The 26,537-nt window shown below is 38.5% G+C and overlaps 2 protein-coding genes across 2 annotated transcripts; both read right to left on the bottom strand.

Annotated features, from left to right (window-relative positions):
* Positions 1 to 2,020: 2,020 nt before the first annotated feature.
* Positions 2,021 to 12,064, bottom strand: LOC108572148 (solute carrier organic anion transporter family member 5A1). Its single transcript, XM_017934345.1, has 8 exons — positions 11,771 to 12,064; positions 10,674 to 11,313; positions 10,072 to 10,181; positions 7,126 to 7,565; positions 6,214 to 6,889; positions 5,073 to 5,457; positions 3,732 to 3,833; positions 2,021 to 3,662 (listed from the first exon to the last, which is right to left on the bottom strand). The coding sequence occupies exons 2-8, from the start codon at positions 11,002 to 11,004 to the stop codon at positions 3,541 to 3,543; spliced, it is 2,166 nt and encodes a 721-aa protein (XP_017789834.1). The 5' UTR covers positions 11,005 to 11,313; positions 11,771 to 12,064; the 3' UTR covers positions 2,021 to 3,540.
* A 6,918-nt stretch (positions 12,065 to 18,982) lies between these two features.
* Positions 18,983 to 24,534, bottom strand: LOC108572130 (solute carrier organic anion transporter family member 5A1-like). Its single transcript, XM_017934324.1, has 4 exons — positions 24,268 to 24,534; positions 23,969 to 24,164; positions 22,087 to 22,685; positions 18,983 to 19,193 (listed from the first exon to the last, which is right to left on the bottom strand). The coding sequence occupies exons 1-4, from the start codon at positions 24,488 to 24,490 to the stop codon at positions 19,021 to 19,023; spliced, it is 1,191 nt and encodes a 396-aa protein (XP_017789813.1). The 5' UTR covers positions 24,491 to 24,534; the 3' UTR covers positions 18,983 to 19,020.
* Between the last annotated feature and the right edge of the window lie 2,003 nt (positions 24,535 to 26,537).

The following is a 26,537-nucleotide window of genomic DNA, read 5'->3' as shown; positions in this document are numbered from 1 at the left end:
TTGTTTCGATTAATTTGTCATTAATTATTTTTCATTATTTTTGGTTTTTATTAAACACTAATGCACAACAATTTTTGTAAATAATACTCAATATGAGTTTCTAAGTGGTTAATTTACGAACAGACCATCGTCTGAAGAAAAGGAGACGGTATATAAGTTATAAGTATGGTCATACTCTTATCTTGAACCGCATTTTTCATAACTTTCCCATCATTTCCAGGAAAAATGACAATTACATTTTTCGTTCCTTAGGATGCGTAGAATCATGCTGTAAAAAATTTTTCGTTTCGGCCGTATGCCAAAATTGGCCTTTTTTTTAACATCCTGCTTTCTCCATGAGGACGCAAACAACCAGCATATTCTCGACTATATCTCACAGCTTGTGTGCAGGTACTCGGTCACATATCGTTCAAACTCTCTCGTTAGACAAATTGATCCTTACGACCGGAACTACATCTCGTATGGTTACCTTACCTTCTCGTTTTTAACCCTCGTTGTCTTTCTCCAACACTTATTCACTTCCCTCTGTTCAGGCATCTCCACAAACTTATGCTTGTATTTTATACTGGTCTCTTCTGCTGTAGGTTTTCTTGAAATTTTTTCCTACAGCCATCTCATGTGGGCCTCTACCTTATGCTGATAATACCACTACTACTACCCTGATTCTCTGGTAAAGTGGTATCTCACTACTAGAAGCAGGACACCCCATTACTCATTGGCAAAAAAAAAAGAAAAGAAAAATAGAGTCGTTACCAGGCAGCGGTTCACTGCCATCCTAACTAGAGGTCCCTATTTCACGTGTATTAACGTATCCGTATTTCGATTCGTGTGATTTTTAATATGTGAATATTCAAGAAATCTGAAGGGTTGCGAAATTAACAAAAGATTTAGAGTATTTGTATATATTTACTAGTATAATGTGCGGAAAAATATGCAAAATAGGGATATCGTTAATACACGTTGTGACGGGAGAAATTGATGCACGTGAGAAAATAATAATTGAAATTAAAAAATGTTCTCCGGTGTTGGTGTTAAACTCTATTTTGATTTCAAGAATCGCAACTCCAGTAAGAGTAAACTTTACTAATTTCAAGGATTATCATTACAGAGCGAAGTAATTAACGTTCGCACTCAATATCGTAATTAGATCAGGCATAGTAATGATCTACACTTGGTTACGTTTGAGAATGAAGTGGGACTTTTATTGAGAGCATGATTGATTTTTATATAATACATTGGTAAAGAATTCGTTCATTGGTATGCGAAATTCATCTGGGCATTACGAAGAATGCAGAGTTTGTCTAGGCGTTACAATGTGTATTTAGATACATGTGCATTTAGATACACGTGTATTTATATACACGTGAAATAGTCCACGAGTACCCGTGTACTAAAAAATACACGGATTGAGATACGGATCATAAACCGCGCGCATACATATATGTACGTGTTAGAAAAGGTAGTCAGCTATCCACTCCTTGAAGTATAATTTCTTCCGGAGGAAATCCACCACCAGCTTGGATTGTCCAACTGGAATCAACAACCTTCTCTTCATCACTCATGCTCACGTCCTATTTCCCTCACATCACCAGAAGTTCGCATCCAGCTTGGATCATCCGATCAACCCCTTACAGTTCCCCACCGCTGCACAGTGGAGTATTTGATTTAAAACACTAATCAAAATTCAAATTTTCAAACTTAATTAAAAACCAAAGAAAGTGTCCTTTTCTTATATTGTTATTAAAATGAAGTAATGTAACGACTAGGCAAAAGGAGAAGGCCATGTAGGTAAGAAGGTCTTTTGTTTATTTGTTTTTTTTTCTGCTATTATTAAAATATAATCGTTATTTTTTGAATTTCCTGTGAACAAACTCTGTTTGCAGCCTAACATTCCAATAATATTATTAAAAAATCATTTAAGAACTGGTGGTAAATTTTTGTTTCTCTTACTTACATATGTATCTCTCAAATTGAAAGTTTTAATATGAAAACTTCACAATAAAGAATATTATTTAGAAACATGATTATTTCAATAAGCATTTCATTTTTTATATGAAAATTATGCAACAAACTAAATGTGTTCCCCTTTACTTAATTTGCCACGTTTCCTTTCGGCCAGAACGTAGCATATTTAAAATCTAACGATGTTGAATTTTATAATTAAGTCATGTTAGCAACAATGAAAGCATAATAATTTCATTAATCTTAATTGTTATACGTTATTATTTAATTGCAAAATTTTTTTGTGGAAAACAAGAGTGCTGAATTATTATTACGATGTTTAATGTAATTGTTATTCTGTTTTCTACGTATTACAAATTTACCGAAACGTACTACCTTTTAATTTTCTAAAATTCACTCAGGTTTGGATTTATTCAGGCAGCAATCGATCGAACTTGTTAAATCAAAAACTGTAACTTTCTCAAATCTATCGTTTTAATTTGTAAATTGAGAAAAGAAGGGATACACACTTTTTTCGCACATACAAAATAGGGATTTTTACAGATGATATTTCGAGTCATGTCAAATGCAGATCTTTCAGGTTAAAATTATTGCATTGGAAGATGTACACTGCTAAAATAAGGATTGCAAAGTAGTAAGTCTCTGTTTAAAATTGCAACCATCTGATCTGCATTAAATGTTATTTTTGAAAGTTCTACGATCGTACGTATCGACAAAATTTCGAATACATTAAGTCCAATCAATTTCAATTCACCGATAGGTTTTTTCATTATACGACACTTCCCTAACTTTCGTAATAAAGCTATTATTAATTTCCATTCCCTTCAATCGTTTAAAACATAAAACAGCAAATTATTCGCAATCAACCTTACTTCGATATTATTGCGATGTAATTTCGATAAAATGCCTGTACTTTTGTATCTGTCGTTATATTACGCAAACTAATCTCTGTTTCGAACGAAAGGTAATAATTTTATTTTAGTAGAATTTCATCTGACAATGAATATAATTTCGAGAACGTTGCGACGCTTCGTCAATTTACAGAAACATGATACATTACACCATATTGTTAAATATAAAGTATAAAATACTTCCTTTCACCTGTAGATACAAATTCTTTCGTTTAGATTATATTTTGTACACAGAACGTGTGTTTACGACCGATTTGAATTGCTCCTGAAATTGATGCGAATCCTCTTACAGTTATCCTTACACAGCTTGTATCGGGCAGAAGGATTTCAGGCTTCTCATAAGCGATAAAAATTATCGGGGGAAAATAATGGTAATGAAACGAGGGTAGTAAAAAATTCAATTCATTTTCTTCTTCGAATGTTGTGCTTCACGAACGAAATAGTTAACAGTAAGTTCTATCTGAGGTACTACGAGCTTTTAAATATCTAGGAAGTTGCTTAAGGTACTTGTAAAGTCTTTATTCGTTGGCTTTCCCTTTTCCTTCCATCGTGTCCATCTTTCGTTTTTTTTCTTTTCTCTCTCTTCACCAAATGACCACGCCGTTCAACCCTTACTCCACCTCTCCTTGAAACGAAGCGATCTGACTCGATCGTTAACGACTCGCTCTCAAAGTGTCTCTCCAGGCTCTTCGGCTATGTCTTTCAGCTCGATCTCCTCGTCGAAGATCTTTACGTCTTTCACGAAATACCAGACACCCACGTCGAACAACGTACCGATCGCTACAAAAGCTAAAAGAAGCCGTAACGTTGGTAAAATCATCCGTCACGGAGGAAGATTATTGAGAAAGGATAACTTACTGGCCGCGGTGAAGTTTAATAGGTATCTCAACGTTTCTCCGTTGTACAGCCAACAATTTCCTGTGCCTGAACATGTTTTCCCCCAAACGAGACAGGTTTTGTCTGTAGAAAAAATTATAAAAAATTAAATTCGTTTGTTCGATAAATCTTGCGGAAGATAAGTGATAATTCATGGGAAAAAAATCTTGGAATAAGTATGTAATAAATATGGAAGATTTGAAACCAAGCATTCTAGATCTGATATCTGAATTTGACATCTCAGCTACATAATGTCTTTCATAATTGCAAATTATACGTGATTCGTGTCAGAATAGTTAAAATCTAATATTCAATTCGATAAACTGCTTGAGCAATTTTATAAACAGCATATACCCCGACTAGAAATTTCAGTTAGGCAGATATTAGGTCCGCATTAGGCTAGCCTAATTTGCCTGTTAGGCCCGCATGCAGTATGGAACGCGGAGTATTCACAACCGCCTAATCGGGAAAGCCGCGATAGGGCCGCATTAGGATTTCCCAATGACTATCCAATGAGGCTAACCGCATTAGCCCCATGTTATAATAGCTTTATTAGGCTGTCATTGGGAGACGTTAATGAAATCTCATGAGGAATACCTTATCAAGACACGGTATGTTGAAAGCTCTCACGCAAACGTACGTCCGACACTGAGATGTCTGTAAATATTCCTGCATATAAGTTTGTGAGCCCCACTCCACCTAATTTAGGTGTGCCTCCATTTCAGCCACGTATGGCAACTGTTAGGAATGCCCAACTTAGGCCTGCGCTCGGCCATCCCAATTTGGGCTACGTATGGCAACTGTTAGGAATGCCCAACTTAGGCCTGCGCTCGGCCATCCCAATTTGGGCTACGTATGGCAACTGTTAGGAATGCCCAACTTAGGCCTGCGCTCGGCCATCCCAATTTGGGCTACGTATGGCAACTGTTAGGAACGCCTAACTTAGGCGTGCGCTCGGCCACCTCCATTTGGGCCACGTATGGCAACTGTTAGGAATGCCCAACTTAGGCGTGCGCTCTGCCATCCCAATTTGGGCCACGTATGGCAACTGTTAGGAATGCCCAACCTAATCGTGCGCTCGGCCACCCCAATTTGGGCCACGTATGGCAACTGTTAGGAACGCCCAACTTAGGCATGCATCGTTCTTTCCGAATTAGGACCTAATGCGGTAACGATTAGGCTTGCAGCATTTAGGTATGCCTAATCGTTTCCGCATTAGGCCCACATTCGTCTTTAGGCATGCCTAACTGAAATTCTAGTCGGGACATTATCGTTTCAGCACAACGAGAGTTTTTATTTTTTTTTTTAAAGAACATGTCTTACCCAAGATGGATCCAAACAAAATAGGGGAGGGTATGAACGCAAATAAGCTCATAATAGTTAAACCGAAGCCCATAGCCACTGTTTTATCCTTCTCGTCGACGCATCGAACAGAGACCAAAAAATTTGACGCCCTGCCAGTGGCACCGCTGAACTTGAGCAGACAGACCACGGCCAGAAAGATGTAAAACTTGTGCATACAGTCGACGGGGCAGGCACCAGGTACCGCGGTGCCTAATGTTGCTGGCGTGTCAGGGACGGTGCTTCCAACTGGTACTTCCGTTGTGTCCATCGACGCGTTATTCACAAACAAAAATGGTAAAGAACGTGTAAACTTCGACTTGATACAACCGCATTCCGTGTAGATCTTACTGCCATTTGCATGGATCTGAAAGTAATTGTCACTTTTTAGCTTTGCGGCGTTATTACACAGGGTGTCTCCCAAAATATAATACCTTCAGGCAAGGAAAGAATTTTCATGGAAAAATATTTCAGAAAAGCTTTTCGTCTTAATTTCTACTTTGGAAGAAATTAAAAAGGAGACTTTCCTTCGTGTAAATTTTATTTTTCGAACAAATCAATTTTCAATCCATTCGAATGTATGATATTTAATTGATATTTTACTATAATATCGATATCCTCGAATACCAATATTAATAAAAGTATCAAAGATGTAAAATCATATTCATTATTACGAATTTTCAAAATCGAATTGCTCGAGAACTAAGTTTCGTTCAAGAAAATTTTATTCTTCTGATATATTTTCTTCCTGAAGTATCACTCTGCCTGCGTATACTACGTTTTGTGGAACATCCTGCGTATGAATTATACGAAAGTATTTATAAAAGAAACATAAAGGTTTATTATAGCGAGAGTAAAATTACTGCCACATAAACTATTTTTGCATGAAAAATTAATTTTTCTTAATAACATTTGGTTTCCTATTTATTGATCGAGGGGCAAAAAAAATCCGAAATTCAATGCTAATACTAATTTGCGAATTCGTTTTAAATAAATCTCTGGAAAATAGTTTGAATGTTATTACAACTCCAGCCGTCAGCTTTTAAGTTTCAAATACGAAACTAGAAAATTGTAAAAGTTTGATAAAAGTGTGAAAAGAGGTGAATAAAATAACATATCGAACCTTCATGTTGCGACATCCGGCGTGACAAGCTGAAATGAAGGTTTGATTGTGTTCCGAACAGACGGGATTATAAGTAACGTAGTCGCAGTGACACTGTTCATTGCATGGAAGCTCAGTCTTCAAAGCACCATTCGCCTGAACGGTGATCTGATTGTCGTTAGCAGAGCAGCCTAGGAAAGCGTAGGAAATCATCCCCATAACTGATATAGCGCCCACCATCACGTTCCACGCAGCCAAGTATCTCGCTTTAGGTTTGTACTTGGAAATAACTAAGCCGGAAAGAAGAATTCCAAAGGCGCTGAAGACCAAACCTACTGTCCCGGTAATTAACGAGGAAACGGAAGCGGATTGTTTGTACTGTGTCTCGATATATTTCGGCATGAAGATCCAGTAAGGCATGTATCCCATAAAGTAGAAAACGGTTGCTAAGTTGTTGCACATTAAAGTGGTGTTCGTCAGAAGTCGTTTAAACGTCCTTAACATGTCTGAAATGGAAGCGGGCAATTCCGTCTCCTCGTTTCCTTTTATGCTGGTTGCTGATTTGTTTCGTTCCAGCGCTAAAGCCTTGCGGGCCGCAGCTCTTGGCAGAGTTTTCGGGAAAAGCGCAATCACACTTGCGAAGAAGAAAAGGAGGAACGCCAGGATTATCCAACCGAGCCACCAGGCACCTAGCCACCTATTCATTTCAAAAGAAATTACTGATTTTATAACGACAAGATAGATAATAGGTAACAGTACCAGTAATATCTCAATGTTCTTCAGCAATTTCGTTTCGACGAGTTCTATTAGATGAAGATATACAGCGATACACTCTGATCAGAGAAATTAACGCGTTCTTAGTTCAACTATTTCTAAATAATAATACGTGTCCGTGGAATCGCACAAATACGAGACAACATTTTACATACATACCTTGGATCCTGTGTTGTAATCGTAGGCGTCAAAGTGGGACTTATATAGAACTTGAGGGCAAACGAAGCTAGACCGTAACCAATAGCTGGTCCCAGCATTCTCAGGAAGTACGAGAAGCTGATTAAAGCCGGTGTCTTCGATTTTTGTATATTGTCGTCCATATAGGATACTCCCAGGGTATAATAAAGTGAACCGCCGACTCCTGACACTAGTTGCGCTATAAACAGCAACACTTGAGGCGCGAAATTTCCATCGGCATCGTCGCATTCGTTCTCCCGACTTTCCTTCCCAAGGCACAAGAACTTTCGATTTTTGTCAGGTATACCACTCGTATTTACAGTTTGTGGCTTTGCTCCGTGTTCTTTCGTGAGCAAAAGAGCATCTTCCCCTGGCCCGTATAAGAAGTGCGGTAACATCGTTAAACAGCAAAAGAGGACTACCTGAAGAATAAAACAAATCAATCTTTTATTGTCTCTTTTACGGAGAAGAGAATTTTCTTTTCAACTAATTACATTAGTTTAGTTGATTCGACTAATTAGAATATTAGGTTGGTCCATAAGTTTCTGCGGTTTTTCCTCATTCTTGCTCTCTTGGCTCAGATGATGTGAAATCCATGAACCAACTTTTTACACTTTTCCCATTGTCTTTAAATGGCGGGGCACGACGGCATCTTCTCGACTAATTCACCAGTTGATTGTCATTACAAAGCAGAGCTTCCAAACTCTCCTCATCGAACTAAAATAGTCGAACGTGACTAAACATTTATGACAAAATTGCCTACGTCTGTTAGTAACATAACATTTTCCGTAGACGGTATAAATGTTATAGGCAGCTTCAGCAACTTTAGTACCACGAATAAACTCGTAAAGTGAGATATATTGGAGAAGCTTATTTTTGCTAATCCGACACTCCATAATTTTTTAACAAAGAACCTTTCATTGTTTGCACGGAACCAAAGAATTCACGATACCATACAAGAAGGAAACGAGAGCCGATAGGCAAATGTTATGAGTTTCATTCAACGAGAAATAAAAACTGCAGGAAGTTATGGACCAACCTAATTGTTCCCGGTTCTCTAAAGAAACGAAATATAACATTGTCATGTACGCTGTTCCGTTTTCCAACTAATCGACATTTATTATATTAAAATTTTTATCGTAGAATCGTTTCATGCTTCTTTTTCATATTATTTTCATATTTTGCGATGTATTAATGTAAAAATTACGGTTTTCTACACAACCGGGAGTAGAATTCGATGCAGGAGCACAAAGGGTCGATAATTAATATGTGAATACAATAAAAAATTGTCGATGAATTAAAATTTTGTGTACTGCAAGTAATTAACACATTCTGTACCGGGGCATTTTAAGCTAATTTTTCATATAAACCGAACACATCTCTGTTTCCTATTTTGTTTTTCTCTGATTAGAAACCAAACATTTTTTGCCTTTTCTTTGTGTCAAATTTTATATTTTTCATTTTATTTGATACATTTTGAAAAGGTAAGTGACTGTTTCTATGTATTTCTGTTTGTGATCCACATACTTTACCGGCCGAAAGTTTGGAATCACCTGTCAATTTATATTAATATTGAATCTGCTGGTAATTCTTTATTGATTCGAAATTGATGTGGTAGAAATCAATAGCACTTTATGCCATTTCGATTGATTTGAGTAATAAAAAATTCGTTGGAAAATTATTGTAAATGCTAACATTTTTGGGGAATTTTTGTGCAACTTGCAATGCACAGTGATTCCAAACATTTGGCCGGTAGTGTATATTGTCGCTCACGTATGAACGACGCGGTACAGAATGCGTTAAATGCCATTTCTTTGAACAAGAATTACTTGTCGTGGCATAAAATTCTAATAAAAAGAAGATTCGAAATTACATCCATATTACGTGTTTCTAGTAGCTGCTGTTGTGTACCGTAAAACATACTACTTTGATAGTACGAATACATTTTCTTGTATTTACATTTGTGTGATCAAACAAAATCAGTCTGGAAGATGCCATGTATTTCTGTAACATTTTATATCCAAGATCGCACCGATCATCGTACGCGACTGTCTACAAAAAGTGTTTATCGTTGATGTTATCTGAACGATTGCTCTGACAATAATTCACCGAGTATTCAACTGTTTTAGACAAGATAAATGCTGAGTAATTAATTTGACGAAGAGAATGTAACAGAAGCTGCTGAACAGGATCTTGAAAAAAAGCACACTTATATCATTTCCACACTCCTTCAAATTAATAATTAATCGTCAGTTAACTTGTGAGCGAATTATATTCGTTTCTTTTTACACCGAAAATGTGACAATTGACTCTTCTGCACGACTAACTCCTGCCTTATTATCAGAAAATGTTTAAAAATCGTTTATTGAGTGCTCGAGGGAGATTAGTGTGTCGACAATTGGTTAAAAAGGTGCAGATAAAAAAGTAACGTCTGAAGTTTTTCCATAATAGAATGTGACTGCTTCTCGCTTAGCTTGTACTGTAGACTTTAAGATTGCATCGGACTCCAAGCACGCTATTTTATATCGTTCAGTATAAAAAAAAATTGTGTCTTCTAATTCCTCGGGTGTTAATCGTAATAAGAATGGATCTAAGAATGTATCTAAGAATGGAATGCTTAGCTAAGCACACGGTGGCGAGAGTACGATGGTAAGAGGCGTGAATGAGCGTAGAGCTACGATTTCAACGCTTCCTAATTTAATCAAGAACTGACCAACCGGTGGGTTATGACGTCTCCTAGCTCATTCTTCGGGGCGTGTGCCGACAGCTGACTGTTTTCTCTACATTCTGTGGTCTCCATGAGAGAGTGAGAGAGCGAGAGCGAGAGAGAAAGAGAGAGAGAGAGAGAACGCGGCGGGGAGGCTAATATAAGAATCGTAGAAAATCTTTTCTGACGATCGTAAATGAACTTATTTCGTTGAAACGTACCGTGTAAATCCCGAACGCAATCCATCGAGGCCTGTGACCCCTTCCTGCGTAATAAGACAGGACCACTGACACGAACAGTTGCGATATATCGTTGCCTACAGTGATAAGACCTAAAAAAAAGTGCATGTTTAATGTCCTCGATTTACGAAATTAAATCTTTTTGCTTGTCTCTTATTGATTTGCGATATAAAATGTAAACATTTGATATTGATTAAATAGAACAGTACATAATTCTCGTGTTTTTAATAACATCTCACAATTGATGGATTTATTCTTTACGCGATATCAATTAATGAAAACGGAAATATTTCCATTTATCGGTATGTTTGAAGAACGGCGTAACGATAATAGGCTGTGTGTGTATACATACATACATATATCAAATACCAATGAATGAAACGAACAGTAAACAACGAAGAAAACTTATTCTCTCGGTTACAATGAAACGTATTATGCAAGGTAGAACGAAATGAAGAAAAAAAAAAAAGGAAATCTAAACTGTGGACTTGAACACTCGCGCAGTATTCGCGTGTTCTCTGCATACTGCACAATGCAAGGTATAAAAGAAAAAAAGAAAACAGTTGTCATTGGTAGATTCTCACCTGTGGTCTTTGAAGGTATCTTAAACCTCTTCTCGATAGTGGTGATGGTACCGTTGAAGTACGCGTAACTCGCCGAAAATATACATCCGAGCACACCGTAGAGGAACACGTATGCCTTTTTATTGGCGAATCTCTGTAAGGTTGGGTTGCGTATACACCAAATGCCGCAGGATGTTTCATCGGTGATAGGTAGCTCCTTGAATACGTCCTCGAGACCTCTGGAACTTGGTGTGGTTGGTGTAGTTGGGGTGGTCGGCGGCGTCGACGGTACCCTCAACAACTTGAGGCTCTCGGGCCCGTTCTTCTCGTGGTTGCCCGCGTTATTCTTCATCTTCGTCAACGTTCCAAAGAGTGCGTTGACTATTCGGCAAGCAACGCCAGTCTGCAGCCTCGAGATCGCTTTGCTGACCTCAATCGCTGATCGCACGTTTTCGATCGACGTCCGCCGTTCTCGCGGCCCTTGGCATCGCTTTTTTCCTTTCGTTCACCCTCCCCGTCGCGCCTCCTTCTATATTCGCTCGACTTCCGTTTTCCTCCTCCGCGGTCACGTGTTCTCCATGTTTCAGTACCGCGTGGTTAAAGTCGATCGTGCAGCGATCCGATTTTATCTCTTGCTTGGGATACACCGATCTGCTTCTATCTGAAAGTGCAAATAGCAGCATAAGAATTGTCGAATTTTCTCTTCACCCCGATGACTCACGCGAACCTTAACAAATGCATTCTCTACGAAATCTCAGTTTTTTTGACGTTTCGCGCGAAATGTCGTGAAGTCTGACAGACAACCGGAACAAGTGACTCGCGGAAGACACGAATTCGTTGAATGCAACATGTACGACAGTGTGTATCTTTCGAACTGAACGACATTTTCAATGGTAAATCAATTACTCGTGATTGTCTATAAAAATTAACCGATATTATTAACGGAGGCACAGAGCGAAAGTTCGAGTATTTCGAAACTAAGCTGCATTATCAACTGATAAACCGTACATAAGTACACAGTGTCCGTAAGTAAAATAAACACACGGGATAAAAGCTTGGAAATGAAGCGGTAATCCACGGGATTAGAGGCATCGTTGTAAAAATCTTATAGCACCTACCGTAAAATAAGAAAGATTTTCCAGAGAACTGGCTGGACCCGATTTTGAAGTGTTACTGAAAGTGTAGGCCTGATGTTAGAATGATAGAGAGCCGTGGGTTCGTTTCTACGGAACAACTACGACACGATCCCGCGAAAAATGGGAATATCGTGTCCGAAAACGAACGATATTCTTCCCCGACTGAGAACGTCTTCTGAGAGCGACACAAATGAAACCGTGTTCAGTAGCTCCTGTAGATCCCCACTTTCGATCCCGAAGAACCGATCGGACGACAGAGGATCACGACGCGGAGAACTGTGATGCATCTATGGTACTTCAGTTCGCGTTGCTGTTATCAAGCGGGCACATTTTCTACCTCTCTTGCAATCACTTCATGTCTCCTTCCCCCCCTCCCCCCTCTATTTCCTCGCTCTCTGTCTCTTCTATCCGATGCTCTCTGTTGCGCGCGCGCGTCTTCCTTCTTTGTTTATTTCTATTTCTCTCGTCCCTTCGACAACCGAAGAATCTACTTGTCCTTGTTCGATTCCATTTTCAAAGATCCACCTCTGATAATCTATATTTGCGGAGTCGTATCGATAATACGGCCTAGTTAATGAAGGGGTTACTTCAGGTTTAACGATTCGACGTAGACGGAAAACTTACACGAGAGAAAGAAGCGAGAGGAGGAGCTCGTCGTTGTGAGTTGAGAAAGCTGTGAATTTTTCCTTCGTCGATAATTCTTCTGAGAAACATTTAACTCTAAGCTGTGGCGCTTCTTATTTAAGACACCGCTTGCATGGATTGAAATGCGCATTTGGTAAATAAAGGTACAGCATTTTATCGTCGTCAAAATTTTATTAAACGTCACTTTCCTCCGTAAACTCTTCCTCTCCGTTCTGTCGCGTTCAAATTGTCATTTTTCGTCCGACGAAATTAGCATTCTAATAACGAGCAGGATAACACATCGACGCAATTGGTAAAAAATGCTCGAAACCAATTGGAGGAAGCCATCGGAAAATCGTGACGTGATGAAGACGACCAGCGAAGAAAAGCGACAACATCTGTGTTCTAACAATTGCGGTAACATAAAGCTACGTCGAGTGAAATTTGCTTCAATTATTTCATGAACAGTAACACTGAAGCATGGCAGTTTCGATGTCGTGTGTCCGCTGTAACGTTCGATGCAGCGTGAAATTTTGTCGCAGGAAAGGTGTTCCGAAGTAGGTCCGGGTCGAAAGATATAGATCGTCCAGCGAGAGATAGACGAGGCCTCGGCTTTGGGTATGGTGTCTATGTTCGTTTCTAATCAACCTCCGGGAGCAGAAGCTCACATTGTGAACCCATTATGATTTAATAGAGCCGACGTGATGTACACATACGCGCACACTAACGCGTCCGGTAAACTCTTCCGTCTATACCCGCGCATTGCTAATGGCACACACCAAACAGCTATACCACTAATAGCTGCTGGTTAATTGCTGAAATTTAATTTTTCATCGAAGAATGGATCGGCTTGCGACCATGTTGTCGTCGGTGTACCAACCTCAGGATACGCAGCCTTTCATCGACGCCCTTTTTTATCTTTTACACCGGTTAGAGAATACAGGGAATAGAAAGAGACAGTTCTGTTGCAGAGGTAAAGAAATTTTTGGCAAAAGTTTATCAAAATTTCAGATAAAGTGGAAATTGACAAGTGCAACTTTTCTAAAGTAGTTTCTCATCCTTGATAATTCGCACGTTACGTTTATCGTGGTTTTATTAAATTTAGAAACAATCGTCGAACGTCGATCCCGACTAGCTTGTAATACTATCGGTAATTAGTTTTCTAATTATAGGATTAACGCGTTTCTCGTTTAAATGGCTTGGAGGTTTCTAAATTTAGAAATCTCACACAGTAACCGTTTCTTTTCATTTATATCGAAATAATGACATTTCGCGATTAGAAAATTTTATTTTAAATTTAGCAATGAATATCGCGGGTTTGTAAATCTCGTTAAAAAAAATTAACGATTCTTCACTTCGTTCTATTTAGTAAGCAATCACCAATATTTAACTTAAACAGTTTCGGTAACCTTGAAGCGAGAAAAATGGAAGGTATTGTGAAACCGATTAAAATCTTGTTATCACGACCGCTGAGATAATTAAGCGATATTACCAACCGTGCTCGAATTCAGAATGCACGTGTCTCTGCTTATGGCAACGTATCTTCCTGGCGCGTGGCCTACTCGTCATGGAAACAGGAGAACTTCAGTGGCAAATAGGGGAATGTGGAACCGCGTGATTTTTCTTTCGATTAATTATGTTATCTCGACGAAATCCATCGAATATTCTAATTACCTTGGGAAGTGATACCGACGTCAATGTCATTCGTACAGAGAGAAACGTACAAGTCATGAAGGCGTTATTAGCCAATTTTGGCATGACTTGTAGGAAACATTGTCTTCATGACGTTCGTGTGTTTGCAAAAACATTCCAGACATTTTGTTTGTTGACGAAAATTTACGTCTACGATAAGGCAGCAATAAATTAGTACACAATCTCGACTTGTCACTAAACGAACGAAACGTTCTGATCTCGTCTTTCCCTTCTATTCCGTTCATTTATCCTTATAAACTAACAATCTCGTCAAACAGCGGAATACCCGGAATAAAGTTATTTTATAAATCGCTGTTCTTTTGAGAAAAACGGATGATTTATGCTAACTATATTTTCTCGAATATCACGCGAAACATTCTTGACGAGTATCGATTGTTAATGAAAAACGCACACGCCTACACGTGAAATAGAAAGCGCGTTGCTTTGTCTCGTTAGAATTTTTTTACTTTCATCTCACCAATTCGTCAGATTCGTTAACCCTGTTTGAAATTCGTCGGACACTTTCGTTGGCGAGGAGAACGATTGAAAATCCATGTTGATATACGAACCAGTTCGTTGCTGTTTACATCGAGTCGCTCGTAATTTGTGAAAAAGTTGGAATCAGACAACTACCGAGCGCGGTTTCATCGAGAAGACAAATAAAACAATCGCCTGATACACGCGCAGAAAACTTTTAATTACGACGATCTTTCTGGCGATGTGTTTACGAAATGTAAATGGCCGTAAAAACGTAATTCATTTCTAGAGTAATTCCTTCCTTGTAAGATTTTTCAAACAAAATAATAGACATAATTTAAGACAGCCTTCGTAGATAATACGTTTCCTTCTTATCGTGGAAAGTAAAGGAGAACGAATCAAGAATACGATTTCTGCTTAGGTTTCTTAGTTCGTCTTTTTACAACCCCTTTTGCTCTTCTCCCTGTTAGTTCTAGGTTTTCTTGCCAGATACAGGACGTTGATCGATTGAAAAGGTAACTGCAACTGATTTTCACGGGACGTGTGCGGTGTTGAAAGTTTTCTGATGAAGAGAAGAGACGTGGGCAAGGAAACTGTATTAAGCGCATTGCGGTCGCGTCACAATAAGAATGTTCGTATTGTGCGGGTGTCCCGATAAATTGAGAAGCAAGGGCTTGGAGAGTCGTTCTAATAGATTGACAAATTTCGTTAGACGCGCTGAACGCTACAACCCACTTGCGTCGCTAAATTACGCAGCATTCGTAGAATAGAAGAATCAAGGCCGGACGAGCTGCATTAGAATCATTATTATTACCTACAGTTAATGCTAATCGTCGTTTTTCTCGAGGGCGAATAGCCTTTTGATTCGTCACACTCTTTGGTCGATACTGAAATCGTCGCAATTTTAAATCAACTCTGCAAACGGACATTGCGGATGATAATTATCGAGGAATAATTCGCGATGCAAACAGGAAGCAAATTCGTTCGGGGCATGTGACGCGTGAACTACTAACGTGAGCAACGTAGACATCAGTTTCGCAAACAGTATTATCAGACGAATTGATCGAACGATTTAGAGCGTATTACATAATAATTCGGAAGGCGGCATACACGTTTATTCGCATTCTTCGTTTTTTATTTACGCTGTGTTACATTCAGTCCTTGATTTCATGCTGAATGCAACTCTGCGTGTATGCAATTTAAGCGCTGATACTCTTTCAACCCGACACTCTTCTCCGCGCAAAGAATATTATGCGTAATGTTATCACGCCATCACTCGAAACGCGTAATTTAAAATTAACCCGTTATTCCCAATTATGAGTTTAATTTAATCGTCGTTTCAATTATCGTTTGTCAATCATATTTGTCATACTTGTCAGCATTCGAAAAATCCGACTGCAATGCGGAAGGAAATTTGATCGAGATCGTAGAGTTTGTTTAAAAATCGCTGTTTATAAAAAATGAAAAAAAAAAAAACTTTGGTCTATATTCACAGAGAGACAGAGAGAAATGCGAGCGAGGAAAAGCAAGAAGACAGTTGAAACTGGTCGCTTCCGGTCAGCCGCGTCGTCTACGTCTATCCTTTTCCGATGCGCATTGTCGACGTTAGTCTATATCAGACTGTACCTCGACTTAGAAGACGTTGATGAGGCCTATATGAAAGATGGGTCAGGGTCATGCACAATGCAGCATGTACACACTACGCCAAAACTTTCCAACACACGAGGCAAAACTTATATGTACTTTCACGTCCTTTTGAATGGTCGGCGTCGATTCAAAAACTGCCCAATTTCTGCCAATTGTCTTATCTTCAACCGTGCTCACGCTGGTATCAGTTCTATCGAGAAACGTAACTAATGTCCGCATTTCGTCTAGACCCAGGCACTGTATAATTGTTTTATCGACTTTGCACTCGCGAGCTTAGTTTCGAATTGTCTTCGAGTAGTCGCGATTATAGGCGCACTGTAAATGTTCGAACGAGTTAACGACATTAAGTATTCGCAATTTCAATTACGCTCGGCTCTCTTCTTTCCGTAAGGAACTGTCCGATGTTACGCTTTAAGTAACTTCATATTTTTCGAAAAGTTGCTTAATAACACGTTAAAGCGTGAAAAGGATTCTTGAAAATTGGAAAGCATTTGAAAAAAGGAAAGAAAATAAACAGAAGGAAGGAGTATTGGATTGCTGAAATTGGTATTCTGTGAATAAGATTAGCATTTTTGAACAAATTTCGGAATTTCATTTTTGACAAAGTTTCGACATTTCTGCGGACCCGTTCTCCAGCTTCGACAAGGACGCGATCGGTAATCGTGATGCTTGACGGTGCCCGGAGAAAGGAGAGAAATCCTTGGAACGAGGAGGTATCCGATTCGGTAGACATGGTTGAAAAGCGAGTTGATCCTGGGAAGCCTGGAGGACCGACGACGATCATAGCCATGATTTTTCTTTATTTACGAAGGAATAAGAGGCAGGGCACTTAATCCTTCGGTAATACCAAAGCGCATCCTCCAGTAGCGTGCCTAAAGACGCGATCGATAGAGACGTCTTGACGTCACGGGGACGTCGTGGAATTCATTACGCAGCCGGTTCTTCTGGCTCGGTCTGCCTGGGCTTAAAAATTAAAAGGCTCTCAAACAAAAACTTCCTTTTTACTTTCGGGCTCGCGGGTTTGTAATCCCTTAACTGGTGGAACTCTCTGCACCCAGCGTCGACCCCAGAATTCGGGATGGAAGCCTGAAAACAAGCCTTAAGACTTTACCCCCTTCTCGATTCTCTCTTTCTCCTTCTCTGGGCCGGCGAATCAGCCGAAACCGTCGATCGGCCGATTTAAGTATACTTTCTTCCTCGTTCACCGTACACCCGGCCGAAACCCCTTTCTTCTCTCGGGGCATTACGTCCTATTTGCGGCGGATTTAACCAAACCGTCCCTGGGCTATTTGATTCTCCGGAGGGAGACGATCTTCATTTATCGCGTAACGAAATCTCTAACACACCGGATCGATTTCTAGTTTTCCTCTTCTGCCTCTCGTTGATGGGCTAGAATTTATTCGTCGCCGCTCGATTAATTCACATTCAATTGTGCTTTTCACGATTAACCGTAGATTATGGCTGAAAATTTACTTCCAACATTGATATACCCTTGTTTTTAAAATGACGTCTTCGATCTCCGAATTTAAAGCTACTTTTGAGCTTACGTATATGTACGAGAAATTAGAGTTTTTCTGCGATTCGCGGTAATTTCTAAGTAATACGATGAAATATATTATACTGTTAAACGTTGCCTGGGTTTTAATAAATTTGACTAAACAGATAGGGTAAAGTTGCCTAATGTGAGATTCGTGTCTTGAAAATGTCATAACTATCGACTAAGGACACTTTCAGTAAAATTCGGTACACGTTTTGAAAGTGAGATATGTATTCTTCTGTTACGTACTGGAAAGTACGGTAAAAAAATTCGGTTCCTTCATAATAAAATAAAAACTACAATTATACAAATTAGACCCGGTTTCTTTGTCCCTGAAAATCATTTTTTCTGCCTTTTTTCACACATTGCGCATGTAAAATCCATTTCTTCAGCACCGCAGTCTTCGTGGGCCCACCGGTAACACTTTATACACTAAAGCAAAATTGGTACCTAATATGAGGGTCTCTTCCGAGGGTCTCATATTCGGAAACGATGGCATGATGATTATTAAATAGCTTCGAGGTTAAGTCTTCATTCTTTAATGATACACAACCAGTGAGCCTTAAACTCCATTCCATGTACTATACAACAGTATTTACGAAAATGATGTAATTTAATCGAGCCACTTCAGAATCTTCCTGCAACGCATTTCACAAATATGCTTGCCCAAGACGCTTAATTGATTTTAATAAAATTTGATAATTAACACGATTAATTGCGAAACGAAACAGCATCGCTACGACATTCGAGCGTTCTGTAACGAAGATAAACTGTCTCGTATTAGGCAAATTTACCCTCGCTGTTACAGAAGAAAACTGTGCTCGACGTCATGCTTCTTTGTATTCAGTTCGATCAATCGTAGATTCAACAGGGATAGCGTGGCGTTCCTTGAAAATCAGATTCGTGGCGTTTAATTCTATGGAATACTCGCACCAGAGAAAACGATATAAAGACATTTAACAAAAATTGATACTTTATTTACAAATAGATACGAATAATGCTGTACAATCGTGCAAATAGTTTAGCAGTCTGGGTATATCATCTTTTAAATGCTTTGAACTTTAGCTTGTGATTGATTTAGTCAACTAGCTAGCATAAACGTTGTTCACACGCGACTCGATTTTCGAAAACAATTTTCGTCGCCAATGCTCAATTGAAATTGGAAATTTTCTGAATTTACGCAACAATTGATAAAACCTCGGTTCGTTTGTATTGTGAAACACCTAAATTTATACGGTTCCGGTTAATTTCGACCTTAATTCACATTTCCGTTCATTTCTTTTTTCTTCTCGCCATCGGTGATTGGCGGCGCGGGATCATCTTTGATAAATTCACGGCGTCTGTCGGTTTCCTGGGCGCCGTAAAGATCCAAATCCTTTCCGAGATAACAAACCGCTGCATCGAACAACACTCCTATTATCGAGAATCCTGCACAAAGAACGGTAGCAAAGTATGTTAATAGTAACATTTCTGAGAACTAAATACGGCAAAGCGGAGATTCGTAAAATAATGCGTTTAAATAAGAACATATGCTTCGAACAATCTGACATGAATTGAAACCTGCCTGTTCGGCAGAAGTATTCACCAAATACATTTCATTACAAATATATGTGGTATATGCTACTAATGTACGAAGTTTACATTCGGATTAGAGATGAATCGTTACATCACTGTTTATATTGTAATTTAGACCGCGAAGCTATATTTTAAAAGAATCCATCGAGGCTAGATAAGATAAGTGTTAAACTTCCTTGTTATCTATCTGTCACCATCTCGTCTCTAGTATTGTATTTACATGATCTTGCAATAGATAATGGCGAACTCGGTGTTTTATAATGCTTTCATAAATGTCTTTCTCTCGGGAAATTATTTCTATCCTAACTAGCGCTTTTTATGTCAGTGCATCACGAGTTCACAAGCGTTGTAATTTCGTCAGGGATGCAAGCGTGTGAGACTAACGGACACATCAGGATTGCCGTTTAATTACGCGTCCACTTTCTTCGGTTGAACAGCAAATGAAAGGATATTGAAATCAATTTCAGAATAGAAGCAAAAACTCGGAAAACTTGCAACAACTTGAAAGTATTTCTTACGTGATATCTTGTTTACACAGGCAAAATATCGTTAATGTCGCAGTAACTAAATCGAGATACTGGTAATTTGGAATATGCACTATCGGTTATAAGGTGGTTGAAAGAGACAGAGCAATGAAGATTTGAAGTGACGAAAATGTTAGTGAAATAAACACAAGTGTTCTTTCAGAAAAGGATTAAAGAATTGTCGCAGTATTTTGACAACGGTAACAAAAATAGTGACTACTGTGCTAAAATTACTTAGAATTCTGCTGTTTTCTCTTTTAGTTGATCAACGAATAAATTACGGCTTGTAATTAATAGTCTTGAAGGTAGAGACACAGACGAATCTAACTTCAATACCCAAAAATTATATCTTTTGCATTGCGAAAGCCTTGAAAGATGTGAAATTAAAAATTTCCGACATACTGGTAATACGAAAAGTATATGAAAAAGTAAGCCCAAAATGTATCATCTGAATTGATGATAAAGATTCGTCAACTATATTTGCAGAAATATAAAAGAGCGGAGGGCATTCCACGATAAAAAGTCACTTCCAGCAATATTTGCAATAATAAAAAACAGTCATACGTTATTATACGGGGTGTCCCATAACTGGGTGAAATTGCACCTTTAAAATGATTGAAAAGAGAAAAAGATGCCACGAAATTAAATTAAATGCGTTTAAATGTTCTACGTACTTGCATTATTTTTGTGTATTTTTGTGATTGTGCCATTTTTTTTTTGCACTATTCGACGCAGTTTTTCGCCCTCTATAAAGAATCTACGAAGGTACCAATACCCTAGTTGCGAGTTCCCAAGTTATTGCAATGTTAAGATCGCTCTGGTGCATGTTATTTATATCAAAACTTCAGGACATACCGAAGCACATTAATATTTCCTTGCAGAGAATGAACAGTTGCATTGAATAGTATACCCAAAAGTATAGTGCAGCACTTTTAATATGCATAAAAATAATATAGAGATTTTCAGCGTCCAATTCCATTTCGCTTATTGTTAGCCTTGTGACATATTCTTCTGTCTCTAATCGGTTTGAAAATATAGCTCCATTCAATTGCGCGGGACACGTTGTATACGATAAACACGCACAACAATACAAACGGTTTGTATGTGCAGCAGGTAAAGTGTAACTCTTTGTGAGAAAGTGCGTGAAAAATGGACAACAGAATTTTTTCGTGCTAAAGTTTGCTTTCGAGAGAATCTACTTCGGAATCTTGCTGGTGCAGTGTACCAATGAATACGATTTGGCTATTGTTTCACTTCGTTAATTAATGCTCGTAAATGCATTATTTAGATCGCTAGTATATACAAGTATATACCGACATGAATGGAAATAACTAATAATGAAATAACAGAATAGCCACGTCGAATTAAGGGGGTCTTCTAGTGTAACGAAGCGTTTTCTTTGCGTTATTTCAGAATTTTTTTATGAGGAACTTATGAAAGTTACTGCAACCCTGTTTCTTTCTGCATACTTAATAACATTTCGATTACACTTGCAATTTTTTTGAAAGCAAAAAGATTAAAATTAACTCAAGTGGACCGCTTTGAAGCTGCTCTTGAAAAAAAGCGGCGCCCAAACGGTGTCCACTATTGGACGGTTTCTGATTGTCTAAAACAAAAAGTTCAAAAGGATTTCTTATTTGTATGTCCTTGGTTATAGCCGGTGCCAGAATGAAAGAAGGATATTGTAAATTTAAAAAATAACGTCACTTAGAAACTGAGTTTATGGGGCTGTCAAAATTAAAAAAAAAAGAAATATTTTGAGACAATTGTGGTTGGCCTTAATTGGTGATGTCGATCTTGAGATATCGTGGACACCATTTCGAAAAGCATGGTTCCGAGAAAAACGCGATTGAAGTTTCGAGTGCAATTTAGATTCTCCCTTGATGTGTCACACTAAACGAGCTACAACTTCGTTATTTTATTGAATACAACTATAAAACTTCAGGGGTACATTCTTAAAGAGTTGTACTTTCGATGTATGCAAAAAAATAAGAAGCGATTTTTTGAAACCGCCACACTAGAAGACCCCCTTAAGTAGTACATACTTCGATAATTTTCAGAATTGAATAAAATTCCAATATTCTCAACAATTTCCACGTCAACATTCCTAGCCATAAATAATTTCACGAACGGAGACTAAAGTCGACGTTAGACGTGAAAGAATTAATATCCTAATCTTTCCTATACTAAATGTTATTTGCAAATTACCAACGAAAACTTACCTGCCGACGTAATATTAACTAAATATCGGAAGTTTCTTCCGTGATGGAACCAGCAGTTCCCTCTGGTTCCACAGGACTCCTCCCAAATCAAGCAAGTTGAGTCAATAATAGCTCCGTAAATAATTGGACCCGGTATTAAGGCAAATAAGGAAATGGTCATCAAGGTAATACCTTGCGCGAAGCTTTTATCCTTCTTGTCGACGCTGCGATAATTTACCAGGACGTTACCAATTTTTCCGGAACACGCTAACGTTTGTATGATGCAGGTGAGAACCGTGAACAGAAGATAAGGATGACTGCAGTCGTTCACGCAGGGACCGGCTCTGACTTTGTCGAAATTCAGCATTTCGGACGGACCGTCCATGTAGATCAGTTGATCCTCCGTTAGCAACTCGCTGTAACTGGAATGATTCTCGAAATTCGACGAGCCTGGCAACGGAAGGCAACTACAGTTCCCGAATTCTTTGTCGCTGATTATCGTCTGACAACCTGCGTGACAGGCGGAGAAAAAAGTCGTCCTCGACGCCAAGTGACAGACCGGAGAGTATTTCACGCCGTTACAATTGCAACCGGTGTTACAATTGTACGTCAGGTTCATTCTGCAACGTAAATTAATTGGTTCAATTTACTTGTGTTGTCGTTAAACAACAATCTTACGGTATTCGTTATTTATTCGAGAAATTGAGAAATTACTCCTCTCTAGTACGTCTATCACAATTAATCATGCTAGGTGTAAGTTCACGCTTCGACAAATTTGAATCTTCAAATATTTCCAAAGTTACAAGTTAACATTTCGTTAACTTGTTTTCTTGAAATTTTTCAACCCTTACATTTCACTTCTTCAGATACTCCAAATTTTAAATGAGAATGTACTATTCAAAAAAGTTTGAAACATTTAGCTCTAGTTATTCCTAGAAGAAAGCTACTTTTATAATTTATGTAGGCTGAATGGCCTTACACCTTGACACCTGAAATAAATTTCTTCTGTTTAATAATAGAACGAACGTATTAAACATTTCTGACGTAATTTCAAGACATCTATAAATTTTGTCTAATACATAAAAGTCACATTAAATCCTGTGGAGTGCGCTCCGCATCTTATGTTAGGAGAAATGGTACTTTACGTTGTCAAGAAGGTAGTAATGCAAAGGAACGTTTCTTCTGACGTGCTTTACAAGTATATTATTTCTATAAATCGACGAAACAAGAAGTTGATCGCAATACGTTTTCATAGTTATCAAAAAGGAATTATACAACTGAATAATAAACTGATAATCAGTACGTTACTTTGCAGTTCTGATACAAAGCATCCATATGACAGATAATGCTGCCTAAAGTGTTGCCAAGTGAATATTTGCAATTTACAAACATCGATGTTTCGTAAAAAAAAAATAATAAGAATTCAGTGTAACTCGACTTTCGTCTAAAAATTAACCCTTTTAATGTACAACCGTCAATTTTTTGTAGGTAGCTCTAATAATTTGATCATCCACTGTATTTAACCCTCGGAAGGCGAATGGTTTTAGGCGGTCGCAAAATTTCTATTGCACACGGGTTTCAAGAAGGAATTGTGTATAAACGTGTATACTTTCAACTAAATATTTTTAAAATTTTTCTTGTTTATTTACATTTGATAAGTGAAATAGGTGTATTTCCTGTATCAAACATAATCTGGGCCGCCTGACTTTATCGCTGTTGAGTCAAAATGACCCTGCATTCGTCGTACGAGGGTTAATAACGAGCTGACAAAACTGTACACTGCTGGTTTTCTTCAGTATAAATGGAACTACACGCGAAGCTACACTAATCTAGCAATGAACAGTGATATACAATCTCTGAGTGTTTAAAAACAACCCTCGATAAGCAGGAAACATGTACTCACTGCATTGTTTCTAAGTCGAGACCTTGGATGCTGACATCGGTGCAACCGAGAAAAATGAAGAGTATTTGACCAGCGACGAAACAGAGACCGACAAAAACATTCCATGCTAACAGCGGCCTGGGACCAGGTTGAAACTTGCAAATAATTAATCCAGAAAGCAAAAACCCGAGTACCATACCAACGAGCGATAGCGGACCTTGAAATAGAAAAATTTGCAACGATTTAGAATCAATAATATGTAGAACAATGATTTCGGATTAATTGCTTCAGTGAGACTAGGATTTTTACAAATGACACACCTGCAATTACCGTGCCACCAGCAGCAGAGGTGCTGTACTGTACCTCGAGATATTTCGCCAAAAATGTTATGTAAGCCGATGCACCTAACACGTAAAATACGCCGCCTAGATTGTTAAACGTTAGTAGCCAATTTGTTAGCAGCCTTTTCATCGCTTTAGGAAATTCCCGCATGGTTGGAATGTCTTCAGTCTCCAGTGACTTCGTTGGTTCTATCGGTTTCATGTACTGTTCTTGTACAGTCAAGTGCAATTTCAAGGGAATGCTGCCATCCTGAAAAGCATATGAAATATCTTGGAATTATTAAACAAGAAACAAAGAAAGAAGCAAACGAATGTACCAGGTGGTTTGAAGAAGGGGTGGAATAAGATAGGTGTATCGTTGATGGAAGCGATATAGCGAGGGCGTAAATTAACCCTTTGCGATCCTACATCGAGTCAGACTCGACATAGGAATTCTTGCCTTCGGATATCATACAATGATAAATTATAAATTATAAACGATAATAGATCACTTTTTTAAAATCTCGACGCGCCTATGCGACAACCACGAGACCCAAGCCGCAGAGGGCCTTAAACAAGGATGAGTGCAGGCTGCACCCCCCACCCCAAGGCTTGCACGGTCCCAACGGCCGACGAAATATATAAAAACGGGGGAAAGGGCAGCGACGGACACAATTTTACCAATAGTTACCAGCGGATGAACTACCCCGTTATTTTAGCCGTCTCTTTAAGCGCTTGCATATTTATCGTCTTACATTATAGTGAAACTTAATATTGCATAGGGTAATTAGGGAGAGATGGACCAAGCAAGTATTTCCTACATTATCCGCCAAATGTGGAACGCGTCAGTATTCTTTTGTTTTACATTTGTTTTACGGAAAGCGATTGAGCGTGGCTCTCAGTGTTTTTTGTTCCATATCTGGCGGATAATGTAGGAAACACTTGCCTGGTCCGTCTCTCCCGCCGGCCCATCTCTCCCGAAATTACCCTAATTGATATTACACTGAAATATTGAAATAAACGCAAACTACACGGTATTGCCCGACAGAGGTCGAATGAATGCAGACTAACTGGACTATTCGAACCGCAAAGGGATAAAGCATCGAGCGGCGACACTGATTAACACTCGGACGGCCACGCTTGGGACTGCTCGGACTCCACTTTAGACGTACAAAGATCGCTTCTTCGATACTTGATGCACCCTATGTTTGTGTTAGAGCAATAACGAAGTTAGCGTGCCTCGAAAGATGCATTTAAACAACGTATATTAATATAAATCAATCACTCTAAACAAAACAAAAATTTTTTTGGGTCCAAACGGACCCAGGCGTAAGTCGCCCGACAGCCTATCGTCCGAGTATTAATGTAGCAGCATTCAGGGCCGTGCGTCATTTGTGAATTAATGTTTACAATTTTTGTTTACTATCTTTCATTTCAGATATTCGATATTAAGCCTTCTGCTCAATGGTAATTCCTATATTAATTGAAATTAACTTTCAGCTGTGAACGATTAAGGAATAGATAATCTTTTTAAATATACTGCAATGGAAGAAGCAATTCCGAGTCGACATCGAATCGCCATAAGCGAGTCACGAGCTCCTTATCTCCCTTGAATTACTGTTTTGACGCTTGGATTACGCGTACTTTGACGCCCGATTGATTTTACGACCTCACTATATCTGTTCCACTGACAATACATGAGCCACTCAGAAACCAAAATGAGTAACGCCAATATTTAATATCGAAGCACATACTTGGTGCTTAATTTTTCGTAAATAAAACAAATCTAATTAATTTTAATTTATAGAGTTAGTCACTTTGATGAATGGACTAAAATGAATGAAAAATGTTGTATGGTTGGGTAGAGATATAAATACAGTAAATTCTCTACAAGAGTCAGTAAGTTTGGATTCTACAAGTGACAGTATAGATGGTCCTACGCCTAGGTCTGCGTCATTGCTGCGCCCATGTTATCTCACTCGCAGTCGGTCAAGCGTGTAAAGCTACACCAGTCGATTTCCTTTACGAGATTTCACGGCTCGACAAATCATAATAGAAAAATATAATTTCTTTAATTTTACTTTTTTTCATCTGGAATTTTTTTTAACACGTTGGTGAGATTTTTCTGATGAAAATGATATCAAACACGATATAATTTGAACAACATTTACTTATTAATACAGATTTACAGGTTGCTGTCAGGCAGCCAGAAGAAAATACAGTTTAAACATAGGATTATAGTATTATGCTTTTTAATTTTTTTTTTTCAG

Source organism: Habropoda laboriosa, unplaced genomic scaffold (genome assembly GCF_001263275.1).
Source record: "Habropoda laboriosa isolate 0110345459 unplaced genomic scaffold, ASM126327v1 scaffold136, whole genome shotgun sequence".
Classification (NCBI taxonomy): Eukaryota; Metazoa; Arthropoda; class Insecta; order Hymenoptera; family Apidae; genus Habropoda; species Habropoda laboriosa.
Note: the sequence above shows the minus strand (reverse complement) of the source record. Positions and strands in the feature narration are given on the sequence as shown.

Coding starts and splice junctions, on each gene's coding strand:
- LOC108572148 (XM_017934345.1), bottom strand. CDS start 11,004: ATGAAGAATAACGCGGGCAACCACGAGAAGAACGGGCCCGAGAGCCTC. Junction 10,182..10,673: donor GATACCTTCAAAGACCACAG/GTGAGAATCTAC, acceptor ACTTTTTTTTAG/GTCTTATCACTGTAGGCAAC. Junction 7,566..10,071: donor TTGCGTTCGGGATTTACACG/GTACGTTTCAAC, acceptor TTTATTCTTCAG/GTAGTCCTCTTTTGCTGTTT.
- LOC108572130 (XM_017934324.1), bottom strand. CDS start 24,490: ATGAAACCGATAGAACCAACGAAGTCACTGGAGACTGAAGACATTCCA. Junction 24,165..24,267: donor TGGTGGCACGGTAATTGCAG/GTGTGTCATTTG, acceptor TTCTATTTCAAG/GTCCGCTATCGCTCGTTGGT. Junction 19,194..22,086: donor AGTTAATATTACGTCGGCAG/GTAAGTTTTCGT, acceptor TTCTTTGTGCAG/GATTCTCGATAATAGGAGTG.